The sequence below is a fragment of the Branchiostoma floridae genome, unplaced genomic scaffold (assembly GCF_000003815.2).
Source record: "Branchiostoma floridae strain S238N-H82 unplaced genomic scaffold, Bfl_VNyyK Sc7u5tJ_218, whole genome shotgun sequence".
Classification (NCBI taxonomy): domain Eukaryota; kingdom Metazoa; phylum Chordata; class Leptocardii; order Amphioxiformes; family Branchiostomatidae; genus Branchiostoma; species Branchiostoma floridae.
The window spans coordinates 83697-107173 of NW_023365791.1; the positions used below are offsets into that span (position 1 = coordinate 83697).

The 23477-nt window shown below is 39.0% G+C and overlaps 1 protein-coding gene and 1 long non-coding RNA gene across 6 annotated transcripts; both read right to left on the minus strand.

Moving 5' to 3' along the window:
* Positions 1-1034: 1034 nt before the first annotated feature.
* On the minus strand, positions 1035-20531 carry LOC118408591 (ubiquitin carboxyl-terminal hydrolase 15-like). 5 transcript variants are annotated; one of them, XM_035809406.1, is made up of 26 exons: positions 20385-20531; positions 18735-18862; positions 17025-17164; positions 16282-16408; positions 15306-15451; positions 14629-14693; positions 14384-14440; positions 13835-13927; positions 13197-13311; positions 12810-12849; positions 12095-12228; positions 11501-11659; positions 10634-10858; positions 9761-9844; positions 9327-9421; positions 8908-8979; positions 8412-8543; positions 7788-7867; positions 6183-6306; positions 5433-5527; positions 4767-4837; positions 4370-4488; positions 3263-3412; positions 2773-2876; positions 2463-2551; positions 1035-1877 (listed from the first exon to the last, which is right to left on the minus strand). In XM_035809406.1, exons 1-26 carry the CDS (start codon positions 20492-20494, stop codon positions 1701-1703), a joined length of 2931 nt encoding a protein of 976 aa, XP_035665299.1. In that variant the 5' UTR covers positions 20495-20531; the 3' UTR covers positions 1035-1700. The 5 variants fall into 5 exon arrangements, with proteins under 5 accessions (XP_035665299.1, XP_035665297.1, XP_035665296.1 ...); XM_035809404.1 differs by having other exon boundaries at positions 5433-5518; positions 13197-13335; XM_035809403.1 differs by having other exon boundaries at positions 13197-13335.
* Positions 20532-21369: 838 nt separating this feature from the next.
* On the minus strand, positions 21370-23135 carry LOC118408594. The gene is made up of 2 exons (XR_004830323.1): positions 22873-23135; positions 21370-21985 (listed from the first exon to the last, which is right to left on the minus strand). It is a non-coding gene; the product is annotated as an uncharacterized LOC118408594 (long non-coding RNA).
* Between the last annotated feature and the right edge of the window lie 342 nt (positions 23136-23477).

The window sequence follows — 23477 nt, forward strand, 5'->3', positions numbered from 1 at the left end:
ACACTTTATAAGTGTGACAGAAGATAGATCTTTCAATCATACATTGTTGTTAGTTATTGTTATGTCGGTGATCAATTTCAACAGGCAACCAATCTACCGGTATTTGGGACACCAGCTTGATATTCCTATGTAGGAGTTTCAACTTTGGATTTAAGTACTCATACAATCACATGTTGTTGAAACAAAACCTATCAATGTACATTCTGGCTTCTCCTCTAGTAATGCTTAAATCCCTTCTCTGATTCCAGTTTTACCAATCAAAATACTTTTGAGCCTTGACCAATAACACACCTTGCTATAACAACCAATCAAAACTGTTGTCAGAAAGGAACTGTGCATGTTTCATATGACAGAATGAAGAAAGTAAAATCTGGCTAATTGTTGGCAAAAGTAGAATGCAGCAACACTGAAAAAATTTACATGGACAACATTTCCGTTCAACTGAAGAAAATGTCCAATAGTGATGTCATCTGTTGCCAATATGTGAATCCATGGCCTCTATGGTAAAGAAACTGATGTTATCCAACAGAGTAACCTAAGAGCACTAAATGGTACGCTTTATAGTTGGTATGTACTGGTTATTTTGTTCATGGCTGAGGAATAGAATGTTGATTACGCATATTGAGTAATAAACAACCTAACATCACAAGTCAATTTATTTTGAGGGGTTTTTGTTCTGATTTATGTCTTTGTCCCTTTGTGAGATCAAGTCTGTCAGAAGTGTAAGGTTACTACTGTGTATACATTTTGCACAGGATATAGTTATTTTTTAGTAATATTCTTCTTCCTGTTGCCTGACTCTGAAACCAATACAAATTTGGTGTTGGACACTACTTTAACAGGTAAAAGTTTCACAGAACTTACACCTATACTGGGTTTATATCATATATGACTTCATTACAAACACTGCTGTTTAAGCAATACAGGCATCATTGCTTAGCAAAAAACAATAGGGTACGTAGCTAAAGAGTCATAAAAGCCAAGAAAATGTCATTTCGAATTGCAAGAAAAAGCAAAAGACTTTGCTCCTAACTTTATTTGAAATCCGAGTCAGAATGCTACAGTCTTATATGGTGGGAATTATATCAAAATAGGATGGAGATTGAGAGTTTCTGAGTTACATATTGCACAGACACAGCTGCAGTGTTTTCAACTCTTTTAATAATACAGAAACAGTACATTTGGTAAGGATAGAGAATTTTCCAACTTATGAAACCTAAAAGCTGCTGATTTTTGTAATTTGTTGGCCAAAAGCATAATATATACTTCTCCACAAACCATACTTAAGAAGAGGGTAAAATCTTGGGTGAGTGGGTGTGAGGTGTCGTGCAGTTGCCACTAGTTGCTATAACAGCCTTAAGAAACATCTTACTACAGGAGTTCCCTAAAGAAACTGTGCGTTGTAGTAGTAGTGGTAATAATAGTAATAAAACATGTCACTGTGGCCCTGTGGTGCCAAAGCAGCAGCTAGCAGCATACACTTTTACATCATCAGTACTCATATGGTAATAGTAGTATACACAATTTCAAACCTTATCACATGGCCTGATCCAACCAATCAGGGCTCATCTGAGGCTTATCACATGACCGGCAGCCAATGATGAGAGATGCCATTTCTTTAAATCTCACAGTCATGAGACCAATGTACTAAAAGTAAGGAGTCAGAGTTCAGAGGGCAGAGTTGAAAGGTAAGAGTGTGTTTAGTTGATTTCCATGGAGTCGTCCTCGCCGCTGCTGGCTGTTCCATTGTCTTCCGTGCAGTTAGCGGAGGACTGCGAGGCAGCCGCTGATTTTCTGTTAGCCTGGGCGGTCTGCTTTTCACTTCGTTCACATCTGGAGCCCTTCAGCTCATAGAACAGGACATACGCCGCTTTGGACTGGGAAGAGAAAATACATCAGAGTCACAAAGAGATAACTTGAGATGATAAAAAAACATAGAATTAGATAGTAATAGTAATATAAGCCAAAGTCAGGAGAACCTTTTGGCAAAATACAATCTAAGAAGCTGTACAATCATCATATCATAAAACATTTGGCATTAGTTGAATTGGTTACAATTCAGCACCAAGGACAGATGAACTGGCATACAATGTTCAGCACCAAGGAAAGGGAATGAATTCTAGTGTACACATTTCAATCTACTCATGTCATGTCCAGACTGCATATCTACGTATTTACGCCAATACATATGCTCTAGAAAAGAGAGAATGTATCGTAAAACAGCAGACCTAATCAGTTAACTTGTATATTGCACTATGTCAGCACGCTATTTATGCTCACATTCCTGTACTTTAAATAGTTATAGTAATATGTAGTGTCGTACAAATCGATCTATCACCATTGCCTTACATTGTACCATGTTCAAATGTCGTGCAATAAAGTTCACTTATTCATCATCAGCAACAGGTGTCATAGTCATTCCATGAGTATTTCTCTTGACCAAATACCAGCTGTCAACTCACCACACACTGGTCCTCTGAGGCAGGAGAAACACTACTGTCATCAAAGTAGTACCACTGTGTGTCCTCCCTGCTCTTACCATAGGCTGTGTCTGGGGTGGGCAGACAGTAAATAAACATACATTAACAAGGGCAGGTGCACATATTATCTACAGTCTCCCGATATGAAACAATTGTCAAAGTTGATGTGCCTTTCTTTAACCATTAGAAACTTAATGCTGGAATCACTGTAATAGCTTACAACTATGAAAGAGAGAAAAAGCAAAATCTACTACAGACAGAAGTAAGAAACCACTCGACAATCATGACTTACAGTGCCCCCCTCCCATGCCTCCGTAGTGGTTGGATACTCCAATGAGGTCATAGGTCGCATAGCCGTGACCATCATTGATGATGAACTCTGACATGTCCAAGTCTCTGTAAAAACACACAAAGGAAAGTCAAAGGTTTAGTCCCCAAAGTCATCAATTTTGCTCGTAAGCATTTGAACGAAACACTATGCTTCAGAAAAAAAATACAATATTAAGTTGGACTAAATATATTCAAATTATTCATACTGACAACATGTATATTTCGTATACATGGCTTACTACCCAGTGTTGTATTTTATATGTACAAGGTGCCAAATGCTGAGCAACAATACAGCAATGAAAACTGATTTGTGTGACCATTGATGTAAACCTATGATTTAGAAGACATCAAAATACACAAAACGTAGAAAAGATCTGTTCTTTACCTACAAAATCTATTGTATCCTCTAGTGGAAACAGAGAGCTGATAACATATAACACTACAGTACAGACCTTGTAGGAAACTCGACCATAGTGTCCAGTTTGTCCCTCCAGTAGCGGTTGTAGGAGAACCGTTTCAGGTGGATGACCAGGATCTTGGGGAGGGACCACAGGTCAAACTTCTTGGTGGCCTGCTGGTGTTTCTTACAGCTTGGACAGTACCTGCAACAAACCACACTTCTCCTGACTTCCCTGTAAGGCTGTTACTTTCTGCTTTTTAAAATTTTCTCTCATTAACTCTTGCAATGTTTAGGATGTGGGTTGTTTCAATAGTTTTCAGGCAAATTATACAACCACCATAGAACACAGCAGGTGCCTATTTAGTTTTTAGTACGTAGAGCTTTAGAATGACAAGTCGCTATGCGTAATAATATATGTAGCTGCTGCCACATTCTGGGGAAAGCTGGCATATGTTACAAGTACCATGAAATTATACCAACTGATGAACAAAGGCTAGTGCTGTACACTCAAAACCGTACATTCAAGTGACCACCATTTTTTTTTATCTTCAGACATACAGGGGGTGGTCAGAATAAACATAATACAAGAGTTTTGAATGGGATTTTTCCACAGCAAAGGTGCAGTGAAGCCATGTGACAGTAGAACAGGAGTAAGCATTGCAGAGGGGTCTGGGGGCATCCTCTCCATAAAAAGTTTTAAATCCATAACCCTCAGAAACACTATGTCCTACATTTTGAAGTCAAAATTTAATGAAAGAAAGTAAAATAACAGAAAACCCTCTATGCTGACTGAAACACAGCATAGGGGATACAAATCACAGCTTGACCCGCAGGAGGGTAATGCGGAATACAATGTGTTGTATTTTATTTATGTCATACCCACCTGAGAAAACACGAGATGCACCAGAAGTTGAGAAAATGTTGTGTCCTCGAATAAAAGATTGTAACAACGACATTTCTAACGTGCGAATCCAGTATTTGAATTTTCAACCATACCGTATTCGGGCCGTTGGAAATTTTACTTTGATTGGATTTACTCGAAGGAAGCCCGTGTCATACGGAAAGTTATCACACGGTCCGGGACACCCATATCGAACGTTTTCGCGTCACAGGTATGACAATAAGATAGTTATTCCTGCCTGAGACTACATCCACTCACCATGGGTCATCAGCGCCCAGTTTCTCCTTCACCAGGAACAGCTGGATACAGTCCTTCAGACTGATGACCTGACGCTTCCTCATGGGGGTGGCGTTCACTGTCTCATCAACATCCAACTCCTAACAAACAAACAAACAAGTAAGCAACCAAATACATGACTATTTTGTGGATCAATATCTTTGACAAAAACTGTAGAATGAAAAAAAAGCATACAAGCAGCAAAGGCCTCACTGATAGTTATTTCATATCAGAACTTCAAAACCGATAAATGCTTTCCATTCATTTTCATTTTCTCTGTTGACAACACACCCCTCCCAGGTCTAACTCATGGTAAAAGCAAAGTTAATTTCACAAAAATGAGATGACATGTATATGACAATGGTTAAACCATCCTTACCTCTGCTTGTTTCTCATCATAGTACTTTTCCTTGGCTTTGGGGTCCCAGTCAAGAGCTAAATAAGAACGATCTGCAATACAAATTGCAATGGTATGATTGGTATTCTAATACATGTACACAATGTAGGGGTGGGTACTGGTACAGAAAATTCAGGTACAGGTACGGTTCAGGTCCAGAGGATCAGGTCCAGGTCCGGACCTGAACCTGGACCCCATTATCTGTGAAACACAAAACAATGGTCCATTTTGCTACTAAGGATTCTATTTAGTGACTTCGACTGGCATTTTAAAATCCTATCTTCATATAAACAACACCAATTGCCTCTCTTAACTTACACCAAGTTTGACTGTAGAAACTTGGTTAAAATGACTATTAACTCTCCTTTACTCCAATCTTCTCATTTCATTTCTTAGACCAGTAGGCCCAGAAGCGCGTGAACGCCTGCCGGTAAAATCTGTTCATCTATTCATTTTCAAATAAGACCAAAATTCGGTCCACTGATTTTTATCAGGTCCATTTTTCTGGAACAGTCCAACAAGAAAAAGATAGTTTGTACCCTAGTGCACAACAAGCCCAAGCTTGTTGATGTGTATCGCACACATACAATAAACTGACATCATTACAGATGACATTAAGTCCTTGCAATCTCCCCAAATGTCCCTTACTTGTAAACTTGATGGGCCTGTCGTCATCACGTATATGCTCGATCTCTGCACTGCCGTATGAGTTGACCAAGTGGAAGGTGAACATCCTGTGTGGCCTAAGTAAAAGGCAAAACGTCAGCGTGCAAGGTTCCAACATGACTTGACAGCATATACAGTTGTTACAGAAGGCATGTATTTAGTACAGTTGAAATTGTTACTATGATAGTGGCTGATTGAAAATCTTGGATACAACTTGAATATAACCAGCTCATCAGAAGAGAAAGTACAAGCCATGCCTCCAAGTACAAGAGTTATCAATTGCAACATAGGATTGTGTTTAAAAATTCCTCGAACTGTACATAGAGTTGTCTAGTATAGGCTGGCACATAGATTGCTTTAGACAATGCTTATTTACACTTAGGTATGACAGGTCGTTTAGTGTACTACAGGAATGTCTCGAACTTAAAATTTTCTCCGTCACTCATCATTTGGGTGCCCATGTTGTTGTTTTTCTTTGTTAAATTTGTCATTTCAAGCTACACCTTTTTATCAATTTCATGTGCTGAGGTTCAGATTTTTGGGACGGATGGGGACAGGACAGAGGGACAGGTCCTACAGACAGTCCTGGTATAACATAACCAGCTGCTGCCAAGCTGTGTGGCTGTGAAACTGTTATGGGTGATTATACTAGCTATGGAGTTACAGATACAGACTTATAGTAAACTACACTGCAGCCGACATAAGACTATCGCGGTACTCTAATAGGCTGACCTGTTGTCACAGTTCACCTCGTCGTCAGACATGCTGTTGTCGTTCATGAGCGAGTCGTTCCCCTGGCTATCCTCCTCACTCTCAGCCTCCCCATCAATGTTATCATTCTTCATATCATCATCACCTGGAAACAACAACCTGTGTGTCAACATCTCTACAGACATACATTTCTCTATTATTATCTATCCTTCGTTCTGCATTACTGTAAACGCCTTTCCACAGTAATGTAATTTCATGGTGGGGAGTTTAAAGTTCCCTACTGAACTGTAGACACATACTGGAAAGGAAACGCTGGTTTTAAGTTTGCAGTAAAGCAGTCACTGCAAAAGCTGAACATAAAACCACCCAAGGATTTCAAGAATTACATCATCTAAACTGGTTTCCTTTCCATGTATATTTGTTGATTAAGTCAAGTTGAATTTAAACAATATGGTTCAGTAAAATTTCTGTAACAGAAGGAAATTTTTGCAGTTCTTTTCCATTTCCAAAATAAAAAAAATCATGTTGAATATAAACATTTTCAAGTATAAAAAGGTTTTGTATGGTTAGATTCCAAAAACAAGAGTTTGGTTAACTTTTAGAAACATCAAAAGACTGTTAAGAAGATTTAATAGGTGAGATGCCAAACTGTCACTGCACAAAAAATTTTGTAATCTCTAGGGTTATTCCTGTCATACTACTCATAGCTGTACCATGCTTCAGCCACAGTTCTAGTAGTGTATCACACAATACACTGAATATGTTTACCTGGTACAAAAAGGGAAAAATAGAGTGTAAACAAGTAGGGGCTGAGAGTATGGATGGTCACACCTGATTCTGGGAAACATAGAATTCTTATTAAGCTCTCTACCTAGAGTCCAGGCACTCAGAAAAAGATATGGCCACCATATGCAACCCTTTCCAGTGACTACCGACAACTTATTTGATGCATATATCAGTGTAGTAGTCCTGTATGTAGGGTGTGAAAAATGCAAACAAGCTGCCAAACATTGTACTTTGCTTGTACTGTAACTTTGCCTGAAGATCTTTTTTTTATGCCTGTTCATCTTGCGTTTGTCAATTTATATTGTACAGTGCATTTATGTTGTGTTTGGTAAAACTGTATGATGAACAAACTAACTAAGTAATGTAACTTATGATGATAACATTGTCTGGTCACTGAATAAAGGTTGCACAGGTACTATACCGGTAACACAGATCTTGAATGAGCACCTGGACTCTAAGTTTAGAGTTTAATAAGAATCAAAGACGGGGATACTATAGGAAAGACGCAATGAAATAAGTGCCAGGGAAACACAAAAATGCATATGAATGATACAGTACTGCAATAGTACAGCAAATGAACATGCCATCACTCATCCAATGCCCCTAATAGCAGCTCTTTCTTTAGCAGTTTGTATTTAATGGGTCAACTTGCTGTCAGTAGAGTACTCTACTGTATGTCAACATTACTTGGTGTGGATTGTGACTCAAAATGCAATGTAGCCTTTACTACTTTTGACATCAAAGGAAACCTTATCACTTGACCTTTTCCCTTCCTTCCTGGTCATTGTAAAAAAAACTTGCAGGTACAAATACAGTATGTAAATGGTATGTTCCACTGACCTATAACCCCATCCTTGACACAGTTCTTGATCTCCTCCCCGTACCACTCGTCACCGCTCTCTGGCTCCTGGATGTACCGACTGGGACAGAATGATTGACACCTTTTGAGTCATTCTTCTGACTTAGCCATCACAGTTTCATTACATCATTACAGTTATGATTACAACCACCATATATCATAGGAAGATTTACAACAACACTGGAATAATGGTTACCAATAAGTCCCTAATTTCTAAATCAAAGCACAATGTATTAAATTTCATCTGTAAGTTTACACATCCAGGTAATAAGAAAAATAATATACAAATTTTATTTAAAAAGTATATAAGTCAATGACGAAAGATAGTGGATGTTATCTGAAATGTCTCACAATTCTACAACATCCATCCAGTTACTCTTGTAATATCTGTATATTATGTATATCTAAATAATTCATACATAGTTCTATTAAAACCCTGTCCTGGCATTTTCAAAAGCATATGCTGGTGTAAGACATGAAGGTGTGTAGAAATTTCCCCATATTGTGAGAATTTGCCACAAAACTAATGAACATATACATTAAGTCACCATCATACAAAATGCCATGATGATTGAATATATCTATCTGGTCAATCTGGTCCTCACCTCATTTTCTGCAGCATGATTCTGTACAGGTCCTCGTAGGTTGTGTTTTTGCGTGGGATGGGCACCAGCAGGGGTGTGCCGAACAGGACAGTACTCACATTGTTGTAGTTATAGGAGGGGTTTTGTCTGACTCTGGTGGATAAGAAAAACATACATTAATGTCTTTCTGTTTCTTTCTTCATGTTCCTAGGTTTTTAAGTAACTCCTTATCTAAGATGATGTAGGAGAGAATAACATTGGTGCATGCTAACTAATGTTAGAATAGAAGATGTCTTGGCTGGCATTGTATGGAAATGAGTGAAAATTTTAATGTGTCAGTACATATACAAATGTTGTAAAAAAAAGGGAAATGAAAGGTTTGTAAGAAACCAGTATAACCTACATTTTACAACAGAAAAATGCCAAGCAAATCGTAGATGATACAGTGAGATAACCATCCACCTACAATGTATGTTTCAAAGTTGATGATAACAAACAAGGCATTTTTCAAACTTACTTTCTTTCCCTCATGTAGACAGGGAGGATGAGGGTGTCAGGGTCATCACAGGTGTTGACTGGTACCTCATATCTACAAACAAGACAGATTCAAACATGTTCATCAATATTTACATGATATCTCTAGATCCGAAATTTCAATTTTCTTTTTCCACAACTAACTCAGCTGTAGCTCATTAATTATGAAATATCATTGTGTTATACCCAAATATCAGTACATGATATTTCTTTACCATACTGTAGAAAATTAGCTTTGCTGAAATTTTCATGTGTGTAGTAACATGACTTGGACACCAAAACTTGAACAAACAAGATACGATTTTTGCAGATAACTAAGAAATGGCTCTAATGATATAGCTGACCTGAACAAGTTTCTCCACAGTACACAGTCTTAGCAATTTAATGTCAGAGTGTACTCACACATAGATGTCATCCCTGTCCAGGATGTGGGACAGTCCTTCATCAGGGGCAAACACCTTGTGGAACCGGTGGTTGTACACATCTGTCACTACCATCTGGGGGGGAGCAGGTTTGTTTCAGGATTAAATAACTGACTAATGCCGGTAATACAATTGCAACCTGTGATATGTACAAACTGTAACATTTAAACATATTCAAACTTTGATGTTTATGGTACTGTACATTTCTATCAGCTACAATATACAGGTTCCCCAAACACCTTTTGAATTTGACTTTTGTATCACATGAAAAAGACGTCTGTCTTTCAAGTGAGCACCTACACAAAGAATGCTTTACTTCTCCCATACTTAAACAGCTCTAAAATTATATGGAATTTATACACTCAATGAATCCCTTGCCATTGCTCTCTTAATATACAACGAAGGACAGTTTACCTTGTCTGGTGATATTTTGGTCAGCCTGGACAGGGCTTCACACAGGTCCTGTACTGTGCCCATCTTTGGGACAGATAACTTGTACTGCAATCAAAAACAACAAGAATTATTTTCTTAACAACATCTTGTCTTCATTACATGATAAAAACACGCAAACACACACACAAACGCTACCGGAAATATAACTTTCTTGGCGAAGGTAATCACAGTAATTATATTGAAATTCATGCTAATGATCAGTATTCTACATAATTTATTATTAGTAGAATACGATTCTTGAGTAGTGTAGATTCATTGTATCATGTTGTATCATTTGTTGTGACATGTACTGAACCCAGTGGGTATGTATGTACAATAAAGGTCTTCATTCATTCATTATTAAGCACTTGACAAATGCCGTCACTTTGTCAAGTTTTTGCTTTTCTCTTGTATAATTTCGACCATTGACACAAGCAAATTTACGAGTCCTGTTAATAGTGACCCCTTGTCCACATGTACAAGATTTTATCAGTCCTCGAATGGTCTTCTCGGGCAGTTTGGACAATATGTACTTTTATAGAGGAAATTGCTAAACTTTACTTCCAACACGGAAAAAATATAGGGACTTACCCTCTAAATTTTCGGGCGAACTCCATCAGTCTTGTTCACAGAATGACCCTATCTCCAGCTGTGACGTCAGGAACACACCACTTTTGCAGGAGGGGGTCATAAGTATCAGAAAGTCTATGCCGCCCCCCGTCTCCGGCATAGACTTTCTGATACCTATATTTTTTCCGTGTTGGAAGTAAAGTTTAGCAATTTCCTCTATAATGTATTCTACCAACACAGATGAACTTTCATGCTATATGTACTTTTCTATGCTGTACACCCTACCTGCATAGGCTTAGCTGCAGGGTCCATTCTGATGAGCACCACCTCGATGAAACGTTCCTTCTTGATGGGGAGGGGCAGGGACAGGTAGCAGAAGGGGTCGAAGGTTATGGATATCTTGGAACATTCCGGACAGACGAGGGTGGACTTGAACAGACCGTGAAAGGTGTCTACTATGATGGAGTCGTTACGCAGACGGTGGTTCTTCCACGCCTCATCTGCAACTTCCTGCAAAGAATAAGGATTAAAATTTGAGTTCCACTAATCTAGTGATGTAGGGAAAAGATATGTCTTTCTCCTTTATTTACTGTACATGTTCAAAGTTCCAAAAATTTGTTGATAGGGATGCAAAAATGAGTAGGACTGTACAATGGAAATCACTATTTAAGACTTTGAGCAAACAAAATCTACAAGTCAAAGCTTTTTTTCAGTCAAAGCTCCAGTCATGAAATAAATTGGGGCGGGGGACTTTTTGAAGTGAAAGGAAAGATGCCTGAGGACTTTCATCTTCATAAACTGCGCTGCAGTGGCTTGTTTGCATTTAGAAGGTCATGGATTTCAAAGACTGCTCAGCACTTAGCAATTACTGTAGCAGCCTTTAGCCTATGGGCTATAGAAACAAAGATGGCCATACACACAGAAAGGTGTGGGAATGGTTCTAAAAGCCTTTTTAAAGTCATAGGGATAGTGGATTGATGTTGTTATCCACTATGTTTAGGGTATGGTGTAAGATGGAGCATATCCTTCCACTGCCATTTCCATTTACACCTGGAGTGAGGAAAGTCCCGTAAAGTGCCATTCCAAGGATGCACCGTCTAGCCAGGAATACCAGGAATCAAAGTATTGTGTACGTTAATAGACGTGACTGACCTCGTCCGGCCTGCCGTCTGCGTCCCTGAGCTCCACGTACGGTTTCTTGCGGATGCGGTTCAGGTCTTCGTGCAGTCCGTCCAGCAAGAACGCCAGCAGCTCGTGGGAGTCCTGCTGCTGGTAACCTGAGAACTGGGGGGCGAAACGACCCACGGCCGTCTGGGGAAAATAAAAAAATCATTAAATCATAACATCCTTTTCCAGGCATTTAAATCCAAAATGAAGTAGAAAGGCAACATTGCAATTGCAGCATTTTTTTTCATTATGTTTACCTTCACATAGTCTAGCCAAAAACAACTACTGCTCTGTTTGTTCCTACTTGAACACATTCATACATATGGTGAGTCGCCCATCCTGCCACTTGGAATCAAACACCACAGAGTGTCTGCTACACCTCCAGCAACCATAGTGACAAAGAAATCTGACTATAAATATTACACCAAAGATTATGGATCTGTCTAATTAACCTTTCTTTACTATATGGGAAATGATGACGTTAAGTTGTACAGGTGTTAAAGGCAATCTTTCAAGAATTTCCAGTACTTTTATTTTTACAAAATAGAAAAAAATACTACAAAGCACAGAGATACATACCTTAAAGTTCCTTGGTATGGTGTAACTATATTTCCCCGACCAAATTTGTTTGATAAGCTCTGCATATGTCTTGGCTATCTCTCCCTTCATTCCCAGAGGGTTATCAGAGTTCAGTTCCTCTTGGTAATGGTTTTCTACAAGTGAAAAAGAGAGGGTTAAATACTTGGCTGTATGGCTGTGGTGATGATACACCCAATCCCTTGTTGTCAGAAGTCAAGCAACGTGCAGTCGGGTCAGTAGTTTGATGGGAGACCACCAAGGAAGACTGGATGCTGTAGCTGGGTCATACCAAAGACTCTTAAAAATAGTTTACGCCTTTCTCTGCTAAGAGGAAGACTATGGAAGCTATATACAATACACTACCAGTGGACTAGCCCCTCTCTGTAGTGCTGAAGTTACAACTATGTGTGACCCAGGGTTTAGAAGTGGAGATGGGACCTGGGCCCAACGCATCTTCTGATCAAGGAAGTTGGCCTCCTTGTTCTGATGTATGGGTAACTTGAGCCTAACTGCTTTGCTGCAATTTATACACTTTCTGCAAGGGACAATCTTAATGTGTAAATTGCCATTAGTATTTTTGGAATGTTACTGTAGTCTTAGCAACCTGGTTGTAAATTCTATTAACTCCTTAAACAGCTTAGATATAGTGTGGTTCAAAGCTCTATGATACTTGATGTAAGATTGACAAATAACAGAGGCCCTCTGTTGTACTTACCTAGAAAGTATCTTGTGAGAACTGGTACATTGCTCAAACACTGGAAAATACGAAACACAATCTACATATAAACACTGATGGGCACATGGTATAAGACTCCAATTGAGTTGTTATACATGTCAATCAACATTTTAAAACTAACGTCTACTTGTACATGTACATCCGATCTACCGGTACATTAAGATGTGCGAAAAATGTCTTCATTTGTCCCTTTGATCTTGAACACCCAGCATTTTCAATGTATTATAAAGCATAACTAGAAAGACAGACATTTGCTTGAGAGCAAATACAGCATATTTCATCCATTACCCTCCCCATGTAACATTAAACTGTTCTAAACATTGGCATAGACTGCTTTATCCCAGTCTTGAATCCAGCCCTACTCACTTGTAATGCTGAGTTCATGAAGCATGTGTTGCCTAGGTTACTGAGACCACACAGTCCAGGCTGCACCTGACCACGCCCCCTCTCCGAACTGTAGTCATACGTGCTGCTGTAGCTACTGCATTGGGAGGAAAGCAACTTGCTGTAAACATCACAACACACAGAGAGAAGTGCAACATCAATTTTGCAGTTAATATAACATGGTTAGATTAATAAGATAGGTATCACACAAATGTACATGCCACAAAAAACTTGAAAAGAAAAATGTAGAGCAAAGAAATTGACAAGAAGCAGAGCATCATGAGTTAATATAAAAAGGGACAGAAGAATTAAGTTGTTCTATATATTCCTATACTATGAAGTCTTAGAAGATTTCCACCACATCAACAACAAAACTGGGCAAACCCTTTGCAATGACAACTACACCCATGGACAGTCACACTGATCCATATACGGTAGTTCAAGGTAAGAGTGTCTATACAGCTAATGTTCAAGCATTCATTTTTAGTTCTCTGAAACTCTGGGGCCATGCTAGGACAGGGTCATTAACTATGTCACATGCTATATGTAGATCTAGTTAGGTTGATGAAACCACTTCATCCGTTACACTGCTACTTGTTAGGGACCACAAATGTGTGTACTTGATATATGGCGAAGACTTGGGGGTGCCGATAGTGGGCGTCGGCTCGTTAGAGCTCCCTGCATCGTTCTCGTTTTCTTCACTGTCCTCTCCACTGCTTGGGACAGAATACGAATACTGAGGCTTAAGATGGAAGGTAACATCATATGTGTTACTGTACACCTGAGTGAAAACTAGTTCTTTATACCTAACTTGCCAGGTGCCTCCCTTTCTCTGAGATGTTTTTAGGTCAAAGAAGAGTATAACTTGTAAGAGTCTTATTCCAGTTTGTAGCTCTCTTATTTATGATCAGGAGCGCAGACGAGAAAATAAACAAAAGCCAGAAAGATCTCAAAAAAGAAAAGTGTAACAAAGCAAAAAAAAGAGCAAAAATAAGACTAACAGAAACACAGTAGCACTTTTATGGCAAAGCTGTTTGCTTGCTGCAACAATGGTACAAAATAAAGCAAGAGAAATCTTAGCAAAGGCAATGGAGTACCAGTAAGACAAAAGAACAGTGACACTTGACACAAGACACAAGAACAAAGTGACATAATAAAATCCTCCCCACCTTCTAGTTGCTGGTGCTGAATATGTCCCCATTTCCATGTTCCTGGCACTGCTAGAGCTACAAAAGGAAAATTGTATCAAAAATTAATATAGCATACTCAGTTGTCATATGCCACCATACACATTTATATCACAAAATCCTGTGTTTAGAAAATATACCCATGCCTTCATAACACTGTAAATAAAAAATGCAAGTTCATATTTACAGGCTCTGTAAACATTTTACAGTCTCCTAGGTATACTCACCTCTTATTGGTTACATTTCCCCTGGGCCATGTGCCGTCTTCGTTTTGCTGCTCTATCACCAGAATCTGTGGTGTGACATAAAGCAAATCTTAAGATAAACTTTCTTAAGACAGGCTAAACAACACTGTTCTTTGAAAAATTAATGTACTGTAAAAGGTTGCATTTGCAACATAACATTGCAGTACACAGCTTCTAGACATAAACTGCACCATATAGTTATCAACCTGGAATTAAGGCGTTCAGAAATTTGTTTTCCCTTGAACGATTGTAGAGTGGAACTCGTTATCACTGAGTACAAGTGTCATCTCCAAGCAGATCCTACTGTGCTGTGAAATAATATCAAAGCTGGCAGGCTTCAGAGTCAGACAGGCTTCACTCCTCTGCCAGCTTTTGATACTATCTTATGCTACCATAGGATCTGCTTAGTTAGAGATACAAATGTACTGTAGGAGAATTATCATTACATCATTCTAACTTCAAAGAATGCTTACAGTTAGGTGCGCAAAAGTTTAAGGTATGACAGGTCATTCAGTGCAATATAACCAGCTGCTACCGCACCACATGCATGCAAAGCTGGTGTGTTAATGTAATACTGAAAGGCTGTCATAAAGGTTATATAGATACAGATCTGCCTTTTAGTTTTGCAGGTACAAAATGTAATCTATAGAACTACACACCTGTCCCTGGTATAGCCCTGCATCTTGCACTGTGTTCTCAGGTTTGTTCAGGTGTTCATAAGTGTTGGACATGTACTTGTTCCACACCCGAGTTTCCTTGTCATCCCCGATCTCAAACAACTTCCGCATCTCTTTCTCTATGTAGTCTGCAAACATGTAAGAACATAATTTGGATCACCATCTTGATATATAGGAATACATAATGTATGGCCCAACGTACAGAATAAGCATTAAAGTGTAATGACACCAGTTAACTGAAGAGCAATTAAGCTTACAGGCTATCTTGATGTGCATAGTAATAACTATTCAAACAGGCTTTGAAAAAAGCATCAAGTCCACAATGAAGTGCGCAATGGAAAAGAACGAAAGTCTCTTGTTTAATGTTGCTTTGACATGTTAGCTATATGATCAGGAATGTATGTTACACCATCTCTATCAAATATTTATGTCAAATTTGATATAGCATGCAAGTAACAAAAATTATGTTGTATGTGAGTCACTGTGCCAGTAATTCATTGTCATAAAAATGATCAAATGTCAGCTGCCTAAATGACTAAGTAGATTACTAAACTTTGAGAGACTGGTATTGTGTGTTGTACTTGTTTATTAGCTGCTTTTCTGACAACTTCCTACCACACACTTGTTTATTAGCTGTTTTCCTAACAACTTCCTACCACATGCAAACAAAGCAAAGCCGAGTCTTCAAGAAGGGAGGAGAATAACACATAAATGGCAGAACCAATATTTGGTTAGAAGCCCCTACAGTATAAGCCACTTATATGTAGCTACTTATGTTTTATCTTATCAAGAAATAAATACAAAGCTAATGTAAGAAGGTATGGTAAAAAAGGTGTCCCAACTTCAAAATTTCAGGTTGCACACTGGGTTTAAAATTAAGTTGCACCAAGCAAATTGTGGTTGCATTTGCAAGTGTGCACGTGGGTATTTCAAGCACTGCAAATGTACATCTACTTACCGATGGTGTCAGCCTTGCTGAACTGCTGGGACACACAGTTGTCCAGGTTGTCGTTCTGACACAGCTTCAGTTCCATCAGGTAAACCTCCACTTTACAGTGCTTCACAAACATCCCATGTTCAACAACCTGGGAGTGGGAAACAAAAAATATGCTCAAAGTATCATACATGCATATTATTATTAATTCACTTTGGAGTATTATAATAGCCAATGGGTACCTAATCACTGTTAACATGCACCTCATCTAACACGGGACCCCCATTTTTCGTCTCTTCTGAAAGACGAATGCAATCTCTTCTAACATGTTGCAATTCCTTCTAACATGTTATCATTATGATGTTATCATGGTATCATTATGATAGAAGGTATCATTATGACTACTTGTACTCAGTTGTTGAAAACACACCCCAAAAAAACAGTATGTACAATGTACTTGTACATGTACTTGAACAATGTACTTTTACATGTTAGTGTAATCATGACAATAGCAAATACCAAGCAAATTAAGAAAGCAGATACGTGTCATTCAAGAACGCATGTAAAAGATGCTAGAAAAGTCTCCAGAATTAAGTGTTGTTTGGAAAATATGTACAAGTCTAAACTGTACTATTAGTAGTATTAGTATTACTAGTAGTACTTTCATTTTCACTTTCACTTTATTTTGATTAGCCAGTAACTCAGGTCAATTCAAACTGTTTTTAGGTAATACACAAGAATAGACAATCCTAATTGTGTGTCCCCACCTTGCGAGCTATGGGCTGTTGCCCATTGACCATGCCGTACCAGCTGACCAGTTTGTCCCACGCCTCTGTGGGCAACAACATGTAGTCCAGCTCATCAATCAGGTGTTCTTTCAGGTGTCGGCAGTCGGGTGTCTGTGGCTCTGCAATAACAGGAGGGTTTTCTTTTCAAGAGACTGCTAACAGATACATATTTGTAAGAAAAAGAAAATACCAACAGTGAATTCAACTTATATGACAATGCCAAAAAAGCTGGAATTCAGGAGTGGTCTTAGCCTCTACCAGGCTCCACAGGTTGCTGGAAAACAGTACAAATTGGCCAAATTGGAGTTTCAGCAACCTGTGGAGCCTGATAGAGGCTAGGGTGGTTTGTCTATTTGGCACTTTGTAACATGAAACAACACATAGGAACAGAAAGAAAAAAGTACTAATATGTGAAATGCACCACCTTTTTTTTGACAAACAGCAACGTTTCAAAATGGGAATTAATTGCTCTATCTTGTTCATGTAAATCTATTTGAAAGAAAAAAAAAGGTAAAATGTCTTGTTTGGAGAGAATTTAGATACAGTTGAGTGTACTCTACACTTGACAAGTGCCCAGCTGGCCCTTGTTACTTCTGGGGAAGTGTCATCACTTCGTCAAAGGGTTCACATACAGCCCTCGGGCGTGACTAAATTTGGACACACATTACAGCACCCTACGCAGTGGAGCAATCAACAGGAGCAAAGATAGCTTATGTTGTGAGTTTCTTTCATGTCAGGGATTAACATACTAAGAATCACCAGTAGTAAGACCAAACTTGAACTTGGTACTAGCAGGATCTAAGACTCAACTAAAGGTTAAAACTTAAACCATTTTAAACAGTCATTTCAAACATTTTAGCTTTTTATAGAGTTCAAGGTCAGTCATGGCAAAAATGTCAGAAGGAAAAGACAATCTAGTATACATTTAATTCATGCAATGACATGTATCATCATTTTGTTTATTGAGTTTACATTTAGGTCATCTTGGTTTTTGAGAAGTACTCGCAAGTATCCTTGTACTGCACACAGCTTGTTTTACCGAAGAATTTCTTCGTATACATGTTAACAGGTCTCTAGGGTATCATCACTTCTACTAACAACAATTATCACAGAATTAGCCTGGCTTAATCAAGCTTAAAATCTAATATCACTTATCAGCACTTCCACACGGCAAGCCCCCAGAAGGATGCCTAATCTGTCCCTTGCAGCAATAGCTTGTGTAATGGTTTGGTAAATGGTTATAGTTTTTATACAGATCTCCATTAATGACTGATATGTCACTATTCTTCCTGGAGTCCGGGTGATTTGTAGAGAATCACCAATTCTAGATGGAAGGATTTTGCACCATGGCACACCGCACCATTGCACGTGTGGGGGTTCTCTAACGTGCCCGGGGTATGGCTCTGCTCTACCCAAACACGGGACCTCCATTTTACGTCCTATCCAAGGGACAGCCCTTGCAGAAGCTCTAGTACTCATTTTCACCTGAGTAAAGTGAAGAAAGTCGTGTATAGTGCCTTTCCCAAGGGCACAAGATCGGTAACACGGCAGCCGGATTTGAACCCGCAACATATCGGTCACGGGCCGAACACGGTCCTGCTGCGCTATGCGGTCCCACACAATACAAGCTTTCATTCATAGACATCCATATACTATGCCATGTAAGATTCTGTATCATAGTATACAAACCTTTATACAGGGCAGCGTTGTCGATGGGTCCAGGGAAGGTTGCCTGGTCCCCCATGCCGTACATATCCCAGGAGTCATAGCCAACATACTTCTTCCACTGCTTGAACCACTTGGCATCAACTAGGTACCTGCGTGAACAAACATTAGATTATAAAAACAATGCATATCCCAATTGTAAATGCATTTTGTTGACAGAAATGGGCATCAGAATAAGTGTTTTGGCATGTTGGTTACATTCCTCTTGCCCACCACCCCAAAACACATACTTTGAGTTTGAGCATGTTATGTAGTTATTAATCCATCTAGACTACATTGACTTCTAGAGTCAGCTGATATCCTTATAGAAAAAGGATAAGAAGAGAGTAGATGATGGTCTTATTGGTCCATAATCCAATGATTTGAAGATTTACACAAGTATTTCAAGTTCCCTTTATCTTGAGAATAACATTGGCCCTTTGCTCGACAAGGATATCTTTTGTAACATTTTTTTCCTTGACAGAACAGTTATGATCTTCTGTTCCTAGGAATTCTGTGATACTTGGCAAGGAGAAACATTACATGGTATGCTGGGCTGATGCCAACAACATGGTGAGAGCTTATGTAACATCAATATAAGGAGACACTTATACGTTTTGATGTGTCAATACTGTGTGTGTAGTAGTTGTCACTCACTGTCTTCCTTGACTAGTCAAGAAGCTGCTAGAATTATCTATTTCAGGATGTTTACCTTGCCGGGCAGGACTGTCATTAGACACCGGATAAAAATAAGTCCATGGTCAAAAAAGGAAAGTTAGCTCATTGTTTGAATCTGGCTTCATGCCCAGATGCAGTGCTTACAATTTCTAGAAAACAAATATCTAACACAGATATCAATCTAGTCATCAATATTGCACATATGGGCCATCTCTGACCAGCTTGAGAAGTACTCATCTAAGCAGATGTTAGGGTGTGGACAAGATCGTAATGTTTTCTGACTCCTGGAATTTTTGACAGCCATCCGCCCTAATGATAAGGTGTGTGGTTGTAAGAGAAGCTAGTCCGACAGAAAACGTTACGATCTTCCACATCTGCTTAGAGGTAATACCTTGGGCGGCCACCCGTGAAAGCATGGGTGGGAGTCACGTGTTGTGCAACAAACACACCCGAAACCAGGAAACCGCCAACCGGGGTGAGAAAAATGACAACTCCTTGAACTTGGATCGGTGAAGACGATCCACATGTCCCAAACCGAGATGTCTGTCTGCCCCAACCCTCCCACGAATAGGTTACGACCAGTCATTTCCGCTTTTCCGTGACGTATGACTACATCGTCCGGGTTTTCCAAGGATCCCAAAACCGACGATGTCATGCTTGTTGTACCCCTATCTAAACGATGTCTTATCGGCATTGAAGATCTTTCGGCTGGAGAAAAATAGTCTTGCGACTATTGTGACAATCTTCCTAGCGAGATGTTGTCATACAAATGTAGATGAAGTAGACAAAAACGTCCCGCCAGTCGAATTCCGCCGGTACACTTTCCATTTCGAACCGGCATTTTGACTTCAGACATGCTCCGAACCGCCGTGGAATTTTTGGTCGTAATTAATAACCTAAACATCCCAAAGACTAAATCTTACTGTAATTTGACAGGATATATTCTTGTCTCCTTACCATGTGTCTCCCTTTTTCAGCTCCTTCTTTAAATCGGAGGAAACCTGACTTTTCTGAACCTTCGGCTCGGGAGGCCCGCCGCCTTCCGCCATGATGATAGAGATCGTCATTGATCACTGACCACATGAGAACGTAAAACGGAAAAGCGAATGTTTGTTGATTATTGTACACTGAGCATTCAGGTATGAATCACTATAATAAATTTTAGATAAATGTCTCATTTATATCTAAGTCATATACTTCCAAATAGATTGTGATAAAATAGATTGTTTTGAGAATTTAATAAGCTACATTGTTCATTATCTATACACTTGGTAGCGGTTAATGACGTCACGAGTCATGAATTCTGATGACCTGTGCCTTGGGCTGGAGAAACGGCTTTGTTGATTGGCTGTATCATGGTGGAAGCTCCTCAAGCGAAAGAAAAGCCGTTGATACAGTATAAAAAGGCCGAAACCAGGACACAAGTGTGTGTTTCAACTACACACAATGCACGTTTACTTTCTGCTTTGGAAGCAATTCCAGGGAAACCATCTCACAGAGACTCCGGTACAATGGCTGTTCACCGCGCTGTTCACTGTCAGTGTGAAGACTGTGAATACTAGTAGCGCGCACATAGAAACTTGCGGCATCTCACCTATGGACAATGGCGGCCATCTTGAATTCAGTCAAACCTCACGAGATCACGCGAGATCTCGCGATTTTAGCCCCGAGATTCAGTCAAACCTCACGAGATCACGCGATTTTAGCCCCGAGATTCAAGCAGATGCATGGTAGCAAGCATCACATACGCACCTGAATAAAGTGTTGTTTAGAATAGGGTAGTCTTTTTGTGTAAAAATACATTTGAAAATGGTTTGCTTGTTAATTTGACATTTTTTGTCTACTAATTTCCAAATAAAGGTGCAAATATTAAGACCACTGACTGAGAACTGACTGTATTATATATAGTTAAGTAGAAAGTGCAACAATAATTGACATTAAATATTTTGTCAAATATATTTATTATGACATGAATAAAAACACTGTACAGACGTTTCATTTAAGAAGTATGACTTTAGATACTTTAGTATAAGTTATTGAACCTATTGTCTACTTCATGGTGGTCCTATCCATGTGATCATAATAAAAGTCACTATAGAATAGTCTTTGTAGACCAACAGTTACACAATAAAAACAATAAAACAAATTGATAATCGTGAAAACGTATCTAACAATCAGTAATGAATTGTTTCGGGTTGCTAATTTGGTGGCCATTGAAATAATATTGTAATAAAATGTATACAATAACATTTTATGGTGTATTTCCCTCATCAAAGGGGAAAAGGCTACAAGCATCAGAGCTAGACTATATGTTCTTAAGTTATCTTACAAATGCTGCACAAATGTGGCCTATAAATTATGATATATCATTTAATAACATATTTTGAAACTGTTGAACTTTGTTCAGTTAAGCCACATAGTTTTTTGGCTCAACAACAGAACCCTCATGCAGTGGTCAGGTAGACTGAGAGGATGCTACAGCAGGCATGGTACTACTACTAGTACTAGGGGCCAGCCAGTTCCCAGTTCTCTTCAACTTTCAGCTGCTCTTGGGAGTCCTGCCAGGATGACAAAAAAGAATGATTAATCTACTGCTCAAAACAGTATTCTAAAAATACATGGCAACTTCTAACGTTACAATTCAAGGAAGCTATTACATACTATACACATACTATGTAGAATGGGATGAGGCTATATAGTCTTCAGTCTTTCATGGAAATCAGCAGAATAACTAACACAGAACCGTGAGGGAACTGAACATTTGTCGAGATGAATACATAATGAATTAAAAATATATGTATATATATATATATATATATATATATATATATTATTGATATTATTAATATTAATGATAACCAAACAAGATGCAAAACTCTTCAGTTTTTCCCTTTGTTTAAAATCACCTATATACACATTCTTTTATTTAGAGCATATTTATCAGCCCTGTCAGTCTCCTTTCCTCTATATACTACTTACTTGTTACTTGATAAGGTCTATATACATTTATTTATCACTTGCGGCTTTCCTGGCTAAGAAAGTTTTCATGTCTTCAGAGCATGCCAATCATAATGCTATGCAGGTATATAAGCTATACTAAGACAATGATCATTTCTGCTATTTAAGCTTCTGCGTCTAGAAATAAGCCTTACTTCGAAAACTTTAGGCCATGCAATAACATGCCAGGCCCCCTGGGACAGAGAGTTCAGGCGCACTTTTCATGCCAAAAATCCATGCATATTGCTCGCGACTAAAAATTTACGGCCGCGTCTAGAAAAAGTTCCTATGTAATAACGCGCCATGATGTGTCTGGAACCCACACAAAAATCCGCTAGTTCCAGAAAAAATTATGCAGTTAATTACAGACTAATTACTCCAAGACATCCTTGAGATCATTAGTCATCACCTCATGGCCTTGTAAAATTTTCAAAAATTCATATCTCACCCGAAATTCGTCCTAGAAACCTCCGGTTTTTTGCATTCGGTAGGACGTCTTCTCCATTATTCAAAAAACAGCCAGTGCGCATGTCTAAAGCCCGCTCTCTTTCCCAGATCAGTCTGCAAGCTAGGCAAGGCATTAGTTCTACCGACCCTGGGGTCGAGATTTTCCCAGGTCACGTGGTACGATAATGAGCCAAGCTTTGCTCAGATCATCATCATCATATCCAAGATGGCGGCACCGGTTGTTCTATAGCAGGTTTCTATGTGATAGCGTCTAATGCCGCATTCCCTTACGCGCAAATCTTTCCTTTAGAAATAACCCTTTTTCTTCTTCCGGAACGACGCAGAATGGAAGAAATAGAGGTGACTTTCAGCAAGTCAGGTTTCCGATGAGCCCAGCAGAAGTTTCCATGTGTCACTTATCACAATTTTGTGAGGCTTACTTTTCTCAATATGATAATGAAGTCAAAGTCAAACCAAGCATTCAGAGTTCAAGTATTCTACTTGAAAGGTAATCATTGCGCAAGTGTGCGCGCCCAGTGAGTCGTGCAGTTAGTAAAGTTACTAGTACTGGTCGGGGAAAACCAGTGGAAGATGAACTATATTTCA